The 19,248-nt window shown below is 44.3% G+C and overlaps 11 protein-coding genes across 12 annotated transcripts; 5 read left to right on the top strand and 6 right to left on the bottom strand.

The window, feature by feature from the left end:
* Nucleotides 1-24: 24 nt before the first annotated feature.
* FOIG_06352 (uncharacterized protein) lies at nucleotides 25-2,026 on the top strand. Of its 2 annotated transcripts, XM_031205403.1 has the most exons (4): nucleotides 25-156; nucleotides 219-253; nucleotides 320-1,528; nucleotides 1,584-2,023. In XM_031205403.1, exons 1-4 carry the CDS (start codon nucleotides 71-73, stop codon nucleotides 1,646-1,648), a joined length of 1,395 nt encoding a protein of 464 aa, XP_031064127.1. In that variant the 5' UTR covers nucleotides 25-70; the 3' UTR covers nucleotides 1,649-2,023. The 2 variants fall into 2 exon arrangements, with proteins under 2 accessions (XP_031064127.1, XP_031064126.1); XM_031205402.1 differs by having other exon boundaries at nucleotides 320-2,026.
* On the bottom strand, nucleotides 2,027-2,944 carry FOIG_06351 (tagatose 1,6-diphosphate aldolase; the record flags this gene model as incomplete). Its single annotated transcript, XM_031205401.1, has 2 exons — nucleotides 2,027-2,297; nucleotides 2,346-2,944. 2 exons carry the CDS (start codon nucleotides 2,942-2,944, stop codon nucleotides 2,027-2,029), a joined length of 870 nt encoding a protein of 289 aa, XP_031064125.1.
* A 431-nt stretch (nucleotides 2,945-3,375) lies between these two features.
* Nucleotides 3,376-3,923, top strand: FOIG_06350 (ribose 5-phosphate isomerase B; the record flags this gene model as incomplete). Its single annotated transcript, XM_031205400.1, has 2 exons — nucleotides 3,376-3,786; nucleotides 3,840-3,923. The coding sequence occupies 2 exons, from the start codon at nucleotides 3,376-3,378 to the stop codon at nucleotides 3,921-3,923; spliced, it is 495 nt and encodes a 164-aa protein (XP_031064124.1).
* A 468-nt stretch (nucleotides 3,924-4,391) lies between these two features.
* FOIG_06349 (uncharacterized protein) lies at nucleotides 4,392-5,368 on the bottom strand (the record flags this gene model as incomplete). Its single annotated transcript, XM_031205399.1, has 3 exons — nucleotides 4,392-4,700; nucleotides 4,755-5,176; nucleotides 5,233-5,368. 3 exons carry the CDS (start codon nucleotides 5,366-5,368, stop codon nucleotides 4,392-4,394), a joined length of 867 nt encoding a protein of 288 aa, XP_031064123.1.
* A 440-nt stretch (nucleotides 5,369-5,808) lies between these two features.
* On the top strand, nucleotides 5,809-7,465 carry FOIG_06348 (uncharacterized protein; the record flags this gene model as incomplete). Its single annotated transcript, XM_031205398.1, has 3 exons — nucleotides 5,809-6,138; nucleotides 6,191-6,872; nucleotides 6,932-7,465. The coding sequence occupies exons 1-3, from the start codon at nucleotides 5,951-5,953 to the stop codon at nucleotides 7,463-7,465; spliced, it is 1,404 nt and encodes a 467-aa protein (XP_031064122.1). The 5' UTR covers nucleotides 5,809-5,950.
* A 225-nt stretch (nucleotides 7,466-7,690) lies between these two features.
* FOIG_06347 (uncharacterized protein) lies at nucleotides 7,691-8,374 on the top strand (the record flags this gene model as incomplete). The annotated part of the gene is made up of 1 exon (XM_031205397.1): nucleotides 7,691-8,374. One exon carries the CDS (start codon nucleotides 7,691-7,693, stop codon nucleotides 8,372-8,374), a length of 684 nt encoding a protein of 227 aa, XP_031064121.1.
* Nucleotides 8,375-9,147: 773 nt separating this feature from the next.
* Nucleotides 9,148-9,871, bottom strand: FOIG_06346 (uncharacterized protein; the record flags this gene model as incomplete). The annotated part of the gene is made up of 2 exons (XM_031205396.1): nucleotides 9,148-9,412; nucleotides 9,771-9,871. The coding sequence occupies 2 exons, from the start codon at nucleotides 9,869-9,871 to the stop codon at nucleotides 9,148-9,150; spliced, it is 366 nt and encodes a 121-aa protein (XP_031064120.1).
* Nucleotides 9,872-10,237: 366 nt separating this feature from the next.
* FOIG_06345 (uncharacterized protein) lies at nucleotides 10,238-11,092 on the bottom strand (the record flags this gene model as incomplete). The annotated part of the gene is made up of 2 exons (XM_031205395.1): nucleotides 10,238-10,420; nucleotides 10,478-11,092. 2 exons carry the CDS (start codon nucleotides 11,090-11,092, stop codon nucleotides 10,238-10,240), a joined length of 798 nt encoding a protein of 265 aa, XP_031064119.1.
* Nucleotides 11,093-11,852: 760 nt separating this feature from the next.
* On the top strand, nucleotides 11,853-13,217 carry FOIG_06344 (uncharacterized protein; the record flags this gene model as incomplete). Its single annotated transcript, XM_031205394.1, has 1 exon — nucleotides 11,853-13,217. The coding sequence occupies one exon, from the start codon at nucleotides 11,853-11,855 to the stop codon at nucleotides 13,215-13,217; it is 1,365 nt and encodes a 454-aa protein (XP_031064118.1).
* A 399-nt stretch (nucleotides 13,218-13,616) lies between these two features.
* FOIG_06343 (uncharacterized protein) lies at nucleotides 13,617-13,967 on the bottom strand (the record flags this gene model as incomplete). Its single annotated transcript, XM_031205393.1, has 1 exon — nucleotides 13,617-13,967. One exon carries the CDS (start codon nucleotides 13,965-13,967, stop codon nucleotides 13,617-13,619), a length of 351 nt encoding a protein of 116 aa, XP_031064117.1.
* A 125-nt stretch (nucleotides 13,968-14,092) lies between these two features.
* FOIG_06342 (uncharacterized protein) lies at nucleotides 14,093-14,647 on the bottom strand (the record flags this gene model as incomplete). Its single annotated transcript, XM_031205392.1, has 1 exon — nucleotides 14,093-14,647. The coding sequence occupies one exon, from the start codon at nucleotides 14,645-14,647 to the stop codon at nucleotides 14,093-14,095; it is 555 nt and encodes a 184-aa protein (XP_031064116.1).
* Nucleotides 14,648-19,248: the final 4,601 nt, after the last annotated feature.

The raw sequence follows: 19,248 nt of genomic DNA, 5'->3' as shown, positions 1-19,248 counted from the left end.
GGAAATCGTATGTTGTTAGTCCTGTTCTGCCAACCTTCGTCTCGCGTCACTCCATGCGACACTATCTCCAATGGAACGAGATGAGGACGATCAAACGCGGCTGAGGAAGAGACCTCGCAAGTCCCGCAGCCGAGGGTTGCGTACGAGAACTGGCTGGTTAGTGCATATCTCTTCATATGTGACTGCATGATATGATCATTGAGGTCTAATAGATACAGTTTGACGTGTCGCAAGCGGCACAAGAAATGCGATGGTGAGAGTGACCTTTCATGTTGCCTCCTACGATACCCGCTAATGGGCCATTATTGACGCATGCCAGAGAGGCGTCCAGTCTGCGGACCCTGTACGATCAGATCTCGCGACTGTGTCTACCCCGAAACGCAGTCTTCATTGACAAGCATTGATGAGTCCGAAACACAATCAGGGGACCAGTTATTCCTCGGTGATCAGGACTCTCCAGCAGCACTTGATCTACCAGACTCACACAGCAACCACCTAGCCACTGACACTGGCCCCAACATACAGCCGTCCCTGTCCGCAAACGATGTCTCACTTCTCGGCGTGGCCCCCCAGCCACTAACTACCTCTACCTGGTCACCAGACTCAGCCTTCTGGACTGCCGACTTTGCTTCGACGCGATGGCTTGACCTGCTCGCCAATGACGCTGCACAAGCAGATAGCGGCTTCTCGCTTGCGCCAACTCCAGCCTTGAGAGAAGGTGAAGAGAGACCTCCAGACATCGGAAGCCTTCAAGCACGTTTATCTCAAGTTGCCGAAGTTGAGCCTACAAGCTGGAAGGCTGGAGTGAGTCCGGCAACTTTGTCGCCGCATGAAGCTGTTCTGCTTCGCCACTTTGCGGAGAAGTGTGCGTTATGGCTGGACCTCTTCCATCCTCAGAGGCTGTTCTCTACATACGTTATCAGACTGGCACTGAAAGACCCGGGGCTTCTTCATGCCATTCTTGCTCTCGCTGCACGTCATCGCTCCAAGCTACCCAGTCCCAGCAACCGTACTGTAACGGATAACGAGTCGATCCGACATTACTATGAGACACTTCACTACGTACAGGAAGCTCTAGCCTATACAAGCTACACCAAATCAGAAGAGCTTCTAGCCACTGCCATTGTTATCTCGTCGTACGAAATGCTCGATGAATCAGATGGGCGGGGAAACTGGCAGAGACACCTAAAGGGCGTCTTCTGGATACAGAGATCTCAAGACGTAAACGGAGGCTCTGGTGGCCTTCGCCAGGCTGTTTGGTGGGCTTGGCTCCGTCAGGACATCTGGGCTGCGTTCAGGGAAAAGAGACCCTGCCTCAGTTTCTGGGTTCCAGTTCAGGACCTCAGTGAGCTTGATCAGCATGACTTGGCAGAGAGAGCTATATATCTTCTCTCTCAGGCGGTGAATTACTATGCACATTCCCATGCTGCCGTATCCGGCTCGACAACAAATCGTCTAGCGCCAGTGGACTTGGGTCGTGCGAGAGTTGACATTTTGAACAAGATAGAAGAGCTCAAGTCTCACTTCGGCGAGCAATACCAACCCCTTCCATCACCCTCCGAAACCACTGACATCTTCAAAAGAATTTGGATACACCCACCAGAATTTGGGGCTGCGTTGCAGGCACTTGCCTTTGCGCAAATATTGATAGCACTTCATAGTCCAATACCGGCTGGATTTAATGGGTATCTAAGAATGCAAAAGACACTCACGCAATCTGTAGACACCATCTGCGGGATAGCTATGGACTTGAAGGATGAGGCCTGTCAAATCGTCTCAGCGCAGTGCCTTTACGGGGCGGGTCTTTGTTTGCAAGAAGCTGATAAGCGTGAAAAAGTTATTTCTTTGATGGAGGCTTGTGAGGCTAGAGTTAACTGGGTCCCTATGAAGATGTGGAGAGATGATTTGAGAACAGAGTGGGCCAAGGCAGATCTGGAAGGAAGTCAGGACGCCTTCTGAGAACACAAGACTCAGCCAGTAAAGTCACCCTCATAATTGATGATAATGAACTATGGTATAGCTTCTCTTAAGCCTTCCCTGAAGAACCGTAGACATCCATCTGCCACTCCGTCAGCTTCTGAGCTTTCTCTACACCTTCCTCCATCAGTGTCGTCAAGTTGAGCCTCGAGGCTTGTTCCTTGATGTGAATGAGGTAGTCATCCAAGACAAGCTTGTTCACATTGACCTTGGACACACCGCCCTTGATGCAGGCCTTCATTATATCCTCTGGGAAATCGTTGGTCCCATGGAGGACAACTCTCACGCGCCCATTGACTCTTGATCGTATCATCTCAAGCCTGAAGACCTTGTTAGACTTGATGTAATCACTTAGCGGTTTTACTAACCGATCAAATTCGAGAACAGGACCACGCTTGCCATATTCTCCATGTACGTTACCAAATGCAGGGGCAAGGAAATCAATCCCAGTCGCAATGAAATCCTCAACCTGCTCCGCAGTCGTCAAGGCCCCCTCCAAATCAGCTGTATCCGCGATTCCGTCTTCCCCTCCTTCAATTCTCCCCGGTTCAGCTTCAGTAGCAATTCCACGCGCATGACAGTACGAAACCAGCTCCTTGGTCTTGGACAGGTTCTCTTCCATCTCGTGATGGCTCATATCGACCATGATGCTATCAAAGGGGAGAGAATCAGCGGCATGTCGAATAATTGCTTCGTCCTGTGCATGATCTAAGTGGATTGCGACGGGAACTGAAGCATTCCGCGCTGCGTGTGCTGCTGCGTGGATGAGGAGGTCAGATGAAAAGGTGATGGCCCAAGGGAAGACTTGGATGATAAGAGGACTACGTTTGACCTCGGCAGCTCGTACAAAAGCCAGAATGTGCTCGATGTTGTAAGCTATCGGTGCAACGACTCCGTAGCCTCCATCCTCAGCTGCCTTGAGGATCTGGCAGGTCTTGTTGTTTTGCGGTTCCCAAGTGAAAGTCATTTTGCGATGTTTGGCTGCTAAATTGAAAGCAATCTCTGCTTCTATACTGACTGAATGTATAAGCAAGATTGTCTACTCGGTCAGGCTGTGCTTGATTCAATCACCCATGGCACCCTGCCATTAATCCTTGCACTAACACCCAAAAGTGTCTCCGCACATTCGCGCCTCGAGGTAATTCTGCAGCGGAGACTAACCCAACTCGAGCTAGCTTTACTCGTCTGAACCTTGTCGACTTTAGCAGCTTGACCTCGAAGCGCAATACCTGCTTTGCGACTATGATTCGCTTCCGGGCGCGTCCGAAGGAAAAGGCATTGGAAGAGCATAAAGTACACAACAAAGGCAGAGACCAAATTTATTTGGTTATCAATATTGAGCTTTGAGATTTGGATTAAGTACCAATAATTTCTTCTTTACTACGTTGCTGACATACAATGCCATCCGGACTTCGCATTGTCATTGGCGGGGACGACGCCGGCTTCCCCTACAAGTCCATCATCGCCCAACAACTTCTCACTGACCCCCGTGTTTCGTCGGTCATCGACGCTGGTCCTTCGTCAGAGGAGGACAAAACTGCATATTCGCACTTCGCCATCGCAGCTGCAGAGAAAGTGGCAAAGGGTGAAGCCGACAGAGCTTTGTTGATCTGCGGAACTGGACTTGGTGTTGCCATCGCTGCCAACAAAGTTCGTGGTATCAGGGCTGTGACAGCACATGATAGCTTCTCTGTTGAGCGTTCGGTTTTGAGTAATAATGCTCAGGTTTTGTGTTTGGGACAACGGGTTGTTGGGATTGAGCTAGCTAAGAGGCTGGTGAAGGAATGGCTGGGGTACCAATTTGATCCCGTACGTACATCTATGCTGTTCTTCCAGCGAGTGCATTGTTAACTCTGTTCTAGAACTCGTCATCTGCTGCCAAGGTCAAGATCATTGAGGATTACGACCGCCAACAACTCATAACAGCGCCAGTAGCAGCTGCATAGGATTGGGAGATTGAAGTAGACACCAAAAACAATGAGTTTTATTAATCTCTGATAAGGGGACTTCTACAACTTTTTTCCACTTCTCGGTTCTCAGTAAAGAGTGAGATAAAGTGTATGATATCTTGTATGCGTTGAAAGCTTTTACATAAAGTTTCATGTCATTATGTTTTCGCTTATTAAGTTTGTGTAAACCCTATCGATATCTCCATCCAGTTGTGGGGGATGAAGCAGAAAGAGCGCCTTATTTCCAAAACACCATACGGCAATATAAACATTTGCCTTTATCTAATCTATGATTTACGTTTAACATCCTTTGTTGGCATTTCAGCGCTATTCAAGTGAGTAGTGAAAAGGCAAGCAGTCTGTTACCAGTCCCAGCTGCAAAGAATGAAGTACAACATTGAGCTTCTTTCATGATACAATTAAATCTATTGAAGATGGGTAACTATCTATAGAAAAGGGTTTCCATTACCAAGCGCCAACAATACCAGCAATCGGGATATCAATTCCCGTAGTGTAAGTCGCCGTCTCACTCAGCAGGTAAACATATGCACCTCCAAGCTCCTGCGGTAGCGCCAGGCGAGGCATGCCACCGTAGTACTTCATCTTAGTATCCCAGTCAGGCGCCGTCTCAACATAATATGTCAGAGCAGTTTTGACGAAACCAGGTGAAATGCTGTTCACTCGAATGCCGTACTGAGACCATTCCATCGCAAGTGTATGGGTCATGTTTCGCACTGCACCCTTTGTTGCGCCGTATGGGGCTGATGGGGCAGCCTATCCAAAGTTAGCGGGGAGAAGTCTTGCCAGAAAGTTTGGGAGGATACTGACTCTGTTTGGGCGGTAGGATGTCATACTGGCTGTAAACACAATGCTGCCCTTGCAGCCAAGCTTGATGAATGCGCGCGCAGCAGCCGTTGCACAATTCCAGGCCCCAAATACGTTTAATCGGAACAGCTTCTCAACTTGCTCAGCCGTAAAGTCCAAGGCTGGTTGATGCTTGGTGGCACCAGCGTTGGCAACCATACCATCGAAACGGCCCTTTGCAGCGATGATAGCATCTATGGCAGAAGTCACACTCTCTTCATTGGTCACATCACATTTCTGGAAACCTAATCTTCCCGGGAAGCGTTTGAGTAGAGTTTCAAAGGGTTCTGAAGGTTCAGTAACGTCGAGGCTGTAGACGAAAGCAGCGTCGTTAACAAGGCAGACTTCGGCGATGCCCAGGCCAATGCCCTGATTGGCACCAGTGACTTTTATTGTTAGCATCGATCAATTTTGCGTGATTTGGTGACTCAAAATTACATACTGGCAATAACCTTGTCTTGTAGGGTGACCTTGTAGTCATGGTTGGGTCCGGGCATAGTGCTTAGAGGCCCATGTCCATTGGCGGCGCCATTTGTACCGTTAGAGGTACCGTTTGTGTTTTGAGGTCCACTCGTCATTGTGTTATGGATTTAATTTTAAGCATGAAAGTTTGAGGGAATAGGTAAGTGAACTGATGTAAAAGAAGAGAGACAGTGATTCAAAAAGTCAAGTAAAGAAATCTTAAATATTGTCCTCAAGGCGGCTACCCACAAAATTGCTGCGCGAAACAGATCATGGCCACAATAAGCCAAGGAACTTAACATCGCCGCCAAGGACGTGACATCCTGGTCATTGTACTCCGTCTCGCGACCTCAATGAACCCCAAGCCGCGGTTTAGTTACCCCAATAGCGTCGTCCCTGGCGTTCAGCTCGCGTAGGGGCAGACACTAAATTAGTCTTGGCGAAAATCTGGGGTCTCCACGATTCTAGAACAGCTGATTCCTGAACTTGGAGCTAAGGAAAACCTCTCTCGTTCGAAAACCTGACAATCTCCAAGATACGACGTGAAACTGTGTAGCAAGAACTATGACATCTGTTTTATTTAAGTATCAGACATATCTTCCACCTCAATTGCTTCATTGCTATCACCATCAGTCAATCCTCAATTTTTCATTATCGGTCTTCCAAACGCGTCAACAATCCATCACTTGCCCGGCATCATGGACAAGGTAGGCAAACAGTCGTTCGAGCACGATGACAACATCATTGATCCTAAGGAAGAGTCCATGGCGCATGATGACTATGTACCCGGAACCGAAGAAGAGAAGAAGCTCGTTCGCAAGATCGACCTCTTCATTCTCCCCATGATGTGGCTCATGTACCTCCTTTCATACATGGACAGAACCAAGTCAGTATACTCCCTTTCACATACGCGTTAGAGTCTGGCTAAGACTATACAGTATCGGAAATGCCAAAATCGCCGGAATGGACAAAGATCTTAACCTCGATTCCAACAAATACTCCATCGTCCTCGTTGTCTTCTTCGTCGGCTATGTCGTCTTTGAAGTTCCCTCCAACATGATCCTCACACGAACCCGTCCGAGTCGATATCTTCCCGGCATCATGTTTGTTTGGGGCGGCGTCACAATTGCAATGGCTTTCACGCGCACCTATGAACATATGATCGGCTTTAGAATTCTCATGGGCGTTCTCGAGTCCGGATTTGCTCCTGGTGTTCTTCTGCTTCTCTCTTCTTGGTACAAGAGTGAAGAGCAGAGCAAGCGATTTGCCGTGTACATCTCCGCTGCCATCCTCTCCGGTGCATTCGGTGGTCTCTTGGCTGGCTCTATCACCAGTGGCCTAGACGGCGCACACGGCAAGGCTGGCTGGAGATGGTTGTTTGTTGTTGAAGGTGCTGCCACTATGGGAGTGGCAGTGATTGCATACTTTGTCCTTCCTGACTTTCCGTCAAACACTTCGAGGCTCAAGTTCAGCCAGGCAGAGATTGATCTTGCCATTCAAAGACTGCAACACAACAGGCCACAGGTTCATACTGAGGATGAAGCGAAACTAGGTCATTGGAAGGCTTTCAAACTCAGCATGACCAACTGGCGCACCTGGCTCTATGTTGTTGGTTATATGGTAAGTTGTCGATCACCCTAGTGATGTTGAAGGCTTGGCTGACTAACAAACCTCTTTAGGCGATCGTGGGCTCTTCAACCCTCTCCTACTTCTACCCCACTCTCGTCAAAGGTCTCGGTTACGAATCCACGACAGCTCAGTACATGACCATACCCATCTTTGGCGTTGCATTTGTGGTTACCGCTCTCACAGGCTACTTCGCTGATAAGAAGAGTCGATGGCGAGGCGTTATACTGTGCGCCTGGATGAGTATCGCCATGTTGTGTGCCATCGTCATCTGCGTCGTCTACAATTTCAAAGCACGCTACGCTCTCCTCGTCATCATGGCTGCGGCGCTTTGGGCTTCAAATGGTTTGTCGTTGTCTTACGCCTCAACAACCTTCGGTTCCATGCCCAATGAGACTCGAGCCATCTCGCTGGCGTTTGTCAATGCAATGGGTAATCTGGCGCAGATTTACGGGGCGTACTTGTTCCCCGCTTCAGAGAAGCCAAAGTACCTCAAGGGATTCGGTGTTATCAGCGGGCTGTGCTTCACTGGAGCCGTATCGTATATCCTCTTGCATGTGTTTCTCAAAGGCAAGAAACGGGCTTGAGTGATAATAGTACCAAGAAAGGTACATGATGTACTTCTAGTTACAGTTAGTTAGGTAAAGGCGATGTTAATCACGGCTTATGCATTGTACTGTTCCCCGACTACATGGGTCTCTTAGGGTCGAGATGGTTTTATGTAATTGCATAGGTAATGAGAACCTGCTGATGTATCGACCAAAGAGACTTTTCACGGGAGACTGCGACGATTCTTAACAGGAAAAGCATTCATGGCAATTGTCTCATCATTCGGGCCCAAGGTTGATGCTGCCGCCATCGTTCAGTGTTTTGTCCCTGAAGGGCTGTTTACGGTATACCTGACCATGGCTTACCGTCTGGAAACTCATGGTATTCTCAGGTGGAACACAGATGAGCGATTGGTTATGGGTCTGGAGGGTCGCGAGTTGGCAGTCTTTTTAACAGTACTCCCATTTGTTGAGTACGACTACCGACTGGCGTACTTGGTTGCGCAAGAATGCGAGACTGGTAGTGACGCCCTGCGTCAAACCAAAATTCAGTTGGTTGCTGTGATCAACAGTGGAGGGATCAATATTTTTGACTTTGATGATGAAAGTCCAGGGGATGATACTCCCAGTCCTCTCCATCATGCGGTCAACGGCTGTACAGGCTATAGTAAACCACTCTCCGATCAGGGAAATATGTTGCTTGCACTTGATCTCTGGAATCAGCTTGGTCGCTCTACCTGTAGCTTTACTCAGGTGAACATGTTTTCCAAGACTCCACTCCCAGGGGTTTCGGGACTGAGCGACAGCGCAAAGATGGCGTTGTGCTTGAAAGCTGACCAAACCTGGGCTGATATCTCATCTGCTCTTGCGACATGCGGCGTCGAAACTGTCCGGAAAGGATTCGCAGAAGAGTCTGAGCTCTCGGCTGATAAGTGCAATGAGATCTAAAAGCACTTGTTCAAAGCGTACGTTTTGCAGTTGTGTTTGTGCGTCAAACAGAATAACATAATCGAGCTGCTCGACATCTCGTCTAAACGCACCATCAACGGCTTTTTGCGGTGGAGCGAATACGCAATTAGCTTTGACAATATCCCAGAGGATAAGCCGGCTTTTGGTGTTTATCACTCCCTGGTTTGAGATAAGACTGAAGTTAACTTCCGAGATTAGATAATAATTCCAGGAAGGATTATCGTAACCTGGGTCAATGAGTTTCGAGACAGGTTGGGATAACCTGGGCTTGGGATTAAGTCTATGCTTAGGACTGACGGCAGCCCTAGACAGAATTACGATGGCATTAAGGGTGAGGCTTAGGAGGCACCATATTGGTAGATATCCTATAAACAGAGAGTGCTCCTTTAAATAATTTGGCATATCACCTGCTTTAAAATTTCTCATTTTCTTAAAGTGAACCTTTCCTGATGACTGAGATAGCATGCGTGACTCTGTAGTTTTCACTACACTTGTGTATTGGCCATCAGAACACCTTTTCAAACGACATCTACCAAGTGTCACACAATTAAGAGTTCAAATTGGCATTCAAAGTGACAGTGACAGAAATCCAATTAACCAGACTTTATGGTGACCACTCCATCCGACTATTAATCCCTTAACACCCCAGACCTTCACATCTCATCATCTCATGCGCATAGCTCTTTGTCGGGCGATCCTTTCCATCTCAGTCTTCTTCTTTCGCCTCCGCACTCGCAAAATATTGTCATCACTCAAAGTTTCCTCTTCATCAGACTCGATCTCCCATTCGCCTTCATCTTTGCCAGCCGATACAGGGTGACGCCATAGCTTTGCTGCGAAAAGCGGTCAGACTCGGCCTTAGCAGCCACAGGCTCTTCGGACAGAGGAGTGACACCAGACTCACCTTGGACGTGAACAGCAGGCGCAGATTGTTCCTCAGCGTGAGGAGCACACTCAGGCTTCCTTCTCCTCGTCCATGTCCTCCAGCGGCTTGAACCTGATTTTGGCGTCCTTATCCTACAACACCTTGTTGTCAGTCAACACCACGACGCCTGACACGTCGTTGTCATTGAACAGCAGCATGCCTGAAAATCTCTGATCGATTTTCTGCATTTCAGCTGCAATGTCCCCGACCTGGGTGAGGCAGGACTCGTTGTCGCCTTTGAAGAAAATAGCGGGCACGCCAACCAAGGTGGACACACACAACTGGTTCCTCCCCAGCTGGTCCGTGTACTGTTTTATAGCGCCAGCGCCAAGTTGGTCCATCACGTCCTCCACCGCCGGATGCCTGAGGGTGTTGGGTGGCATAATCTGCAAAAGGGTACCAGAACTATTCTTGGCACCTTGAGCCGGCGAGTTGTGCTGTCCGCTCTACGACCCAGCACCACTCGTCAACTGCTTGTCGTCGTCCTTGTCCTTGCCCTTATTCTTAGGATCATTGTGGGCCTGCTTCTTCTTGTCGCCGTTGTCGGCCATTTCGACGTATGACGGTGTGTCTCGCGCAAGTGCTGTAAATATTGTGTCGTGCCGTAGAAAGAGTGTGAGCGAGAGTGTGAAAATTGTTGTGAAGAGATTCCACACGCGAGCTGCGAAGAGCGCCAGGCAGGTACCTTAGTGAATGCAAAAGAGCGGGACCAAGGTGGTTTTGTCGAACGGATGCCCACGGCACATTGTTGACTGACAAACCTCACCTCATACAATGGATACTTTGCATTCGAAAGCACCAATCTATCACCGGGCTTCGGAATGGTATCTGTCTAAGAAGAGAGTTTCTTCTACATCAATGAACCAACCCTGTTCCATCCACCTTCCATGCTGGCTGCTTAGAGCCGCTACGTCTGTCTAGTGTCTAATGCCGCAAAGTTCGCGGTGCTTCATGTACAAATGATCAAGACCCTCAGAGACAGGCCTGACGCTGCCGTTACCAGAGGCAACCGAGTCAAACAGGTGATAGCAAAGTGTCCGAGATTCTCCATCATAGACCTTGGAGAGCCATTTTCGCATGTAACCCCAGAACCTGAGCAGCTAATTCCGATCGTACAGTTTATTCCCACAATCTTCGGCGAATCCCAATGGGAGCACTTGGTCGAAATCAGCGTCCTTGTCATCTTTCATGCTCAACTCCACCGTAAGAGCCAAACCGAGCGGGAGGAAGTCTGACTTGATTCGCCACCAGTCAGAGACGTTGGCACAGATGCCCATCGGGGCAAAATCTGGCAACTTCATCTGGAAGGGACCGTTGATTGGAGATTCGAAAGAACTGGTTCCGCCAGCGAGTTCCCAAAAGCCCTGGCATTGCTGGTGTTCACAAGACGTTTGAGGCAGCAGACGGGCCAGTGCCTTAGCGTTAATCTCGGATGGAACGGTTGAAGGGGGTTGTGAGACTGGGGCAACAGAGCCATTTGACGGGATCTCGGTGCCTGAATTCAAAGTTGGCAAAGGAACTTGCGGGACAAATGATAAGGAGTCGCTGGGCTGAGCGGCGCTCACCCCAAAACCGGAATGCTTGGTCTCCCTCATGGCTGTCTTGCGTTTCTCTCTCTTCAAATTGTTCCGGGACTCGGCGTATTCGCATGAGGATGGGTGACTGTCTTGCGTCATTTGCGGCGTTATTCTGAATGGCCATCGCGGGGTCTTGAACAGAGACTGGCGCGCCGTCTGGGACTTGATGTCGAGGACTAAAATGTGGTTAGTCATGGCAAAGCCAGATCCTAAGTCAACTCACAATAGCTTTCCACACCTCACGATCCACCAGAAAGTCGAATAGAGGAGCGTAAATCTTCTCTGCCCCGTTAGTGACATGGGTGTGGGAAACTGCTCGGCTCGTAGTTGTCCATCGTTTGTCAAGAGTGTGTCAGATCTGGAAACATGTACTCTAGATATGCTCGCACATGAGGGCGGCGAGAGACTGTCAATGAGATATTCACAGGCTCAGCCACATGGAACCTCCCTTGACGCTTAACTATAGGACGAAAGTCCAGGTAATCGTCAGACATGATGGGCGCGCTGTTACTGCGTAAACGAGTGTTGGTGGCTGATGTCGAAGTGTGTAAAGACGAGGAGGTTCGGCTCAGAAGGGAGCACAGCAAAACAAAAAGATCGGTCCTCGGGAGTAGTTCAGCCCGTTCAGCTTCAGCCTCCAAACAGGGCAGCCAGTGTGATGATTCTGATCAGTCCATTGGTGTGACACGCCACTGCGATTCACTGCGCGCTTACGTAGGTTGACCTACTGGAGTATATATCTCTCACCCATCCAATAAAAGCTTCATTCTTTCTCCCTCAACATCAAATTGCACAGAATTCATTCTGTCTTATTCGACTAATTGTTCATCACCAGCCTCTTTGGCTCTTCTCAACACATGCAAAACTCGCCTGTATTCATATCTCTTGAGCTTGCTTTTACACACACACACACACACATCAGCGTACACATACAACACAGTCAAAAATACGCACAATGTCGGAAAGCATGTCATACAAGGACATGAAATCCTCTTTCAACGAAGGGCGATTTCCTCAGGCCGATGCGCCTGTTGATCCGATGAAGACGAAGTCACGACGGCCAGAGCTGCAGCGGTTCATGGTCTGGCTTTTGCCGCCCTGGAACAAAAGGCTCCGCGAACAGTGGCACGTCGCTGAGCAGAAAGCATGTGCGGATTTGGCATCCGCAGGATGCAAATCTATCAGTGAGCCTTGGTTCGAGTTTGAGGTTGACAGGATTGTGTACTTGCACTTCTTCAAGCTATTCAAGGAATGCTTCAAACGCGAAGTTCCAGGTTGGCCTTGGGAGGGGATTTCTCACAAGGACCTGACATCGCCACAGGACAGAAACTCGGCGCTGTACGACAAGTACCTCAAGAATAAAGAAGTCGCCGCCATGCCTGCTGAGAAGAACGGCTCTGCCAAGGAGACGACCGAGATGGAGGGCGTAGAGGGACCCGCGACCGAGAAGCCACCTGCAGCCAGCGGGAAGCTACACGCTGGGGGTCTATCATTCGAACATCCCACCAACCAAGGTCCAGAGAGTCGACAAACAAAGGATCTTTCACGCACCGGGTATGCCGGTGGTTTCAGAGAGAGAGGTTCTGCTCGTGGTCGAGATCATAGTCGAAGTCGTGGACGTCGTCCAGGTAGGGGCTCTCACCGGGATGAGGCTCGCACTCGTGCTCAAGGCCGCAACCTCACGTTCAATGGAGATGAGTTCGAGCGGAAGCATGGCGATCCAATTCTCACTGGTCGAAACAGCAAAGCCTCGACAACTCGGAATCCGCGGTCGACTACAATGAGCCAGGAAGAGGCTAACAACGCTGCATCCTCACTTGGACCTTACTTTCCGGGTACTGTATACGAAGTCACGAAGGAGACCTTGATGGAGGACATGGACGGCACTGGCACAGATCTGCAGAAGCGCACACGGGTCTGGAACCGTTACATAGGACCGAGGGCTATCGAAGACCCAATCGTCGGGCCTTTCGAGATGAAGATCTGGGATTTTATCCCTACCGATATATACATCTCTGAAGATAGATTAGCCAGAGCCAATCTGTTCTACAGCGATGTACGAATCACTTTCAACCGGCGAACCAGAATGTTGATTGTTGGGTTTGCTGCGCAGAAGGGCCCTGGCACGGTACCGGCTCGTATGGAAATTATCAATGCTTGGTCAGATATTCAAGCGTGGATGACTGAGGTCTGCTCGCTGTTCCCACCATGCCTCGATGATGTAGTCTACCGGCAGCGGATTCTCCCCTGCACCATCCCCGACGACGGTTACCTGCAGGCCATGGCCAAAGCCAAACGCGACCCCAGAAACATCGAGTAGCTACTCCCAGAGAGTCGCTAACAGTCCACGATCATGAGCGAGCAGCTTGGGCCGCTGTTGAGTGGCCGCCTCGACAAGACACGTCATAGTGTCAAGGGCCGGGTGTGCCAGGTCCCAGACGAATTGCTTGGGATCCGCATCGGAAGTGCGAAATAGCTTGAGATCTACAAGGCCGAAGACAAGGAAACTGTCCTCAAATCATCCGAGCAACAGTCCTCAGCGAAAGACATCAGCTAGTTACTACGATAATGTGAATTACAATGCCTCCGACATGTATCTACTCCATTGCGTCGTTATGATTTGCATGTACTGTGTGACCTATAATTACTTGTTTCTATACAACACCAATACAAATTCCGCCATAGTTCATCGAGTGCCATTTCTGTTACTCTGTGTAGTTCACAGTCTCTGGCTTTGCCTGAACTGCGTTATCTTGACCGATTGTTCTTTCTGCTTTCTTTGCTTGTGAACCATTTCAATCTGCTCTGACTGTTCTTCCTTCCTTGCCATCATAGCGTCTTGTAGTTTCTGAAATGTATCACATTGGAAATTCGAGTCGTTTGTGGTAAGATGCTTGGCTTGCTTGACAAGGTCTCCCCCTTTGTTCCTGACAGAATCGAGTGTTTCCAGGAAATCAGGACGTTCGTCTATCCCTGCGACTGTGGTGTCCAGATTCTGCTTCACCGTATTTTGGTGACCAAAGAGCATCTCGGCAGACTTCTCCAACACATTCAAAGTGCCTGTGAGCATCGAGAATCCCGCCCCCCTGGCCTCGACGACGTTGAATCCATGCTAGTAAACAAAGGAGCATGCGATGGTGGCAATCAAACGTCCGCTACTGGCATTGGAGTTCCTTGCCATCTTCTGACAACAACTTATACACTTAGCTCCACAGGATGTTCCAGTGCCGAGAGAATGTTGACAACAAGGCATAGGGGCTTATTGACACTCAAAAGACCACCTCGCGAGTGTAGCTCGTACTTGCTTGTCCTCTCGCGCAAGTCTATTGAGCATCCAACATATAGTGGACTTTGAACTTGGCAAACCTTTCCCGTGGGATCCAATTGCCGATCGCAGCGTAGTTCAAACGAAGAGATCAACCCTTCTATCTTTGAGAACTCCCCATCGCTCTGGATGGATTGCGGAGAGGGCATTGAATCTGGTCTGAGATTGTAGCCCCCTTGCCAATCCACGGTTGACACCCACTTCACAAGCTCTTTATCCGCCGAGTCTAAAGCGTCTTGTGATTGATTCGTTCTGCACAGGCGAGCCCCCTTTACATACCGCCGAAGACCATCGATCAGTCTCTCGGTCTCAATGACGTTGAGAAATTTGCCGCCCTTCAGTGAGCGTTTAAGCCCAATTACGTAGATACCGGGAACCTTGCCCTCGGGCTCGGTAGGTATCTGTAACCACTTGGATTGCTTCATCGCGGCCGTGTACGCCACAGTGCCTGAGACAATAGCTTGTGAAGCCGTTCGATCAATGCTGTGAAGAAGAAACACCATCCTCTAGCCAGTGCTTCCATCCGCATCGATTTTCCTTGTAGTCACATTGACAGAGAATCTGTTGGCACGTAGTACTGGGTCATATTTCAGCGCGTCCGAAAGAAATGGTAGGTGTACGCAAAACTCGTATATAGACATAGGCGATCCAAGCGCTCGGATCATATCTTTCTGTAATGCGCCTCCAGGTATGGGCATCTCAGCAGATGTTGTTGATATCTGAAGAGGGGAAGACATTGTTGTTGTTAATGGGTTGTTTGTAGTTGAGACATGTGAAAAATGTTAAAATGTGAATCATATATTTATTAGAGAAGTAGAATCCATTAGATAAGATAAGAGATAGTATTAACATATGCGATAAGCAAGTGGCATAGATAAGCAAGTGGCATAAAAATCCCTTACCTTATATTAATACTATCTAATTAATTAATTCTTAATTAAATAATATATTATAATCTACTATTAAGGCTTATATAAATCTTATACTTTAGGCCTATTAGGAAGACTTAAAATTAAGTCTATAATAAGCTATATTTCTATATAATATTAACTTTTATAACCTCTACTACTAATCTTAGGGTATACTAGCTTATATTAATTATATCCCTAATAGTTAGAAATTAAGTAATTAGGAGGAATTGTTGAAATAGGCAGTATAAAGGGAAAATAAGCTAGTAAGCCTATGATTACTGGCATGCTGTGTTTTTGGCATAATGGCTTAATTTCTGATAGGAATAGGTTATAATTAAGTATATTCTAAACCTAGATTTATAAGAATTTCCCTCTTAGTATTATAATATTAAGAAAATAGTAAATTAACTACTTATTAAATATAATATATTATTAATTAATAAGTACTAGGCTATTAATTCTATTAAGTAGTAATTATAGCTTAAGATATATTTTTTTTATAAATATAACTATTAGAGGGCTTAATATAAGAATCTAATTACTATTTATAATTAGTTTAGGCTTATATAAAATATAATTATAAAATATAATATCTAATTAGATAATATTTAAAACTTTAATAATGTTACAACCCCAGCGGTTATATCACGTATACCCCGCATTTTCCTCTAATCACGCATATGCCTCATAAAACAGATCAGTGCCAAGACTCTATAATTATAGATAATCCATTATAATTAGTGTTAATTTACTATGATTACCACTAATCCTACAATAACCTTACTAATTACTATTATTATTTACTAGTATATAAACTATATTTATTAATACTCTTATAAATATAACTTACTAGCTATTAATAAGACTTCTTTATATTAATAAGCCTAATATATATTACTTAATTATTAAGAGATATAATAATTAACCTACTTAGTATTAATGCCCTATGCTATTTATAAATATAAACCTAATATAGACTAGTTTCCCTATTTAAAACTACCTTTATTATATATTAATAGCTCTTATTTAGAATATACTGCATTAATAACTAAGTAATATCATATTATTAAGATAACTAGTAACACCAGCCTAGCACCTCCTTATATAGGATTACCTCCTAGTGCCGCAGAAATAATAGCCAAGCTCTAGCAGCTCTGCGCTACTATTAACACTCTGCAAGCCCAGGTAAATAAACATCCTACTAAAACCACTAGCAAAGGCAGTAATAAATAGGACTTAGGTAAAGCACTTAAACCCCCTAAGCCAGAACCCTTTAGAGGACAGGCAGCTAATATAATCCTATTCTTAACCTAAATAAAGGCTTACTTCTGCCTCTATAAGAATAAGCTAAATACCCTTATAAAGAAACTTCTATATATTGCAAGTTTAATCTAGGGAGATGCAAAGGATTAGTTTAAATTAATCCTAAGAGACTTCCTTAAAAATAAAAAAGAAAAATAAGAATAGGATACTTAGAATATCTTTAGAAACTAGGATAATTTTAAATAAACCCTTAAAGATAATTTTAGTATAATTAATAAAGAATAATAAGCTATAGCAGAGCTATTTATGCTTAAGCAGTATAAGTCTTATGCAGTATACTCTGCTAAGTTTAGATAGCTTATATCTAAGACTAAATAGGATAATAAAGCCCTAATAAAAATCTACTATAGAGGATTAAAAGAAGAAGTTAAGGATAAACTATACCTAGCTAATAGGCCTAAAGAAGGCTTAACTGCATATATTACTATAGCAGTTAAAATTAATAAATAATAATATAAACGCAGAAGGGAGAAAGTAAACTATAAATAAGGTAATAACTTTAACCTATATTACCCTAATTAGCAATAAAATAATAACCACCAGGGTAACTCTTAAAACCAAGGATAATAATAAAGCAATTAACTAAATAACACCTTATATAAAATATAATCAGGACTAATACTACTTAGAGCCACCTAACCCAGTAATAATAATAAATAGTAAGACATATCTAGGACTAAATGTTATAACTATAACTAATTTAGATACATAGTGCACAGGTGCCTCTAACTAAGAAGGGCTAGGGACCTAAACTAAGGTAAATAAACCCTAGGACTAATTAAATAGTAAGACCCTTAAATAGCTATTTACACTTAAATACTAGGAATAACCTAAAGTAGTTATAAAATAGTTCCTAACTACCTAATTAAGTTTATAAAACCAGATCCTAAGTCCTAACTAGGAAGATAACTTAGGGTATTAACTAAAGAAGAAAGGAAATAATAAAGAATTAAAAGGAATAAAGTAAACTAATAATACTATTATAAATATATATAGGATCCAGAGAGGAAGGTATCTAAATAATAGAAGTAATAAGAAAGGAGATAAAGAAAGAAGAATACTAAAAAAGAGGCTCTCAGAGAACCCTAAACACTTAGAGTTATTAGAAGCAGATATAAGACTACCAGCCTAAAGGAAATAAAGAAACTAGAATAAGGCCTACACCTAGACAGCTTAATTAAAAAACCATAGGATTTATTCCCTACCTATAAAGAAGCCATAGAAAGAGGTACTACAACTAAAGGCAAGGGGAAATATACTAAAGATGCAGGAAGTATTAAATTTAAAGAACACTAAGCAGCCTATTACTAGTTAAAGAAAGATAAATAAGAGAATAACTTTATATACCAAGCTAAGGAAAATACTTAATGCCGAGAAAACTATAAGAAATAAAAACTTAGAGAACCTTAGATCCTTAGAGTTATTAGGGAAGGAAAAATAATTACCCCTAATACAGATAAGTAAGCCTAGTTATCCTAAATAATAGATAATATCCCTATTAGAATTAGACTCTAGGATAAGGAAGAAATATAGAAAAAAGAAGTTAAAGCCAGAAATAATATTTAATAGAAATAATACTAAAACTCCTAATTAATAAGATATAAAAGAAGAGCAGCATAAATAACTATATAATACCTTTATTCCAAAGATAAATAAATTATAAAAAAATAAATAGAAGAATACTAATTAAAATATAATAAGTTCAGAGTATAAATATATAGGATACAAGAAGACTTCTATATATAGGGAGCCAGGGAATATAAAGACACTAAAAAAGGAAATAAAATCTATATCAAAGTATACTACATAAATAACATACTTAACCCCTTATATAAAGAACCTACTTTTAACACTAAAGATAATACACAAACTATACCAATATACCCCTAATATAACAAAATATCTTAGGCATTATATAAGAATTATTAATATAATAAATATAAGTAAGAAAAGTTAGATAATAATTATTTCCTAGTAGTAATACCCGGCATACTAAACGATAAACCTTACCTAGAACATAAAACAGAAGGATACCTTATATATATATAATATAATAACCTTAGAGTAGTAGAATTATAATTTAGTATACCCTACTACCAATAAGTCTATAAAATAAAAAAACTACTAAAAGGGATTAAGTATTCCTAATAGCTAATTAAAGAAGTAGAAAAAGAGTTTAAAAAAATAACTTAAGGAAAGTATACTTATAAGAAGGAAGAAATCCAAGAATAAGAAAAAAAGTACTAAGAACAAATTAACAGCAGATAATATAACCATCTAATAAAAAAGAAAGCTATAAAAATTAATAATAAACGATATAATTACCCAATAAAATAGCCATTATCTAGTAATATAAGTATAGATAACACCAAAGAAGCATAGTATCAATAAGAAGCAGATAGACTATATATAACACAAGAGAATATACTATCCAAATAACCAACATTAGACAAAGACCTAAGCATAAAACTAAAAGAATAATACCAGCAATAGCTATTTAATAAAGAATTTATTAATAACTGCCCTAATAAAGAAAGGTATAATAATAGTAACTATAAATAAATATACCAAGATATATTAGGAAAAGTTATATGCTATCTATAACAGAGCATTAAATAAGCAAAAAGCAGAAATAAAAGTAACTTAGATTACTAAATACTCTAGGGTTATATGTCACAGCGCAAGACCAGACTAGGTTACCCTAGACCGACAGGCCAAGTGGATCTCAGTCACGTGGCGATACGTTATCGCAGAAGATCCTGACCGACCGCCTGATAGCTCCTGAACGTAGC

The sequence above is a fragment of the Fusarium odoratissimum genome (genome assembly GCF_000260195.1).
Source record: "Fusarium odoratissimum NRRL 54006 unplaced genomic scaffold supercont1.9, whole genome shotgun sequence".
Lineage (NCBI taxonomy): Eukaryota > Fungi > Ascomycota > Sordariomycetes > Hypocreales > Nectriaceae > Fusarium > Fusarium odoratissimum.
The sequence above is the reverse complement of the archived record's forward strand: the minus strand, read 5'-3'. Positions and strand labels throughout refer to the sequence as shown.

Excerpts from the sequence above, each read along its gene's own strand:
- FOIG_06352 (XM_031205402.1), top strand. The coding sequence starts at position 71 with ATGGAACGAGATGAGGACGATCAAACGCGGCTGAGGAAGAGACCTCGC. Across the intron at positions 157-218 it reads TTGCGTACGAGAACTGGCTG|TTTGACGTGTCGCAAGCGGC; the intron begins GTTAGTGCATAT and ends TAATAGATACAG. Across the intron at positions 254-319 it reads GCGGCACAAGAAATGCGATG|AGAGGCGTCCAGTCTGCGGA; the intron begins GTGAGAGTGACC and ends GACGCATGCCAG.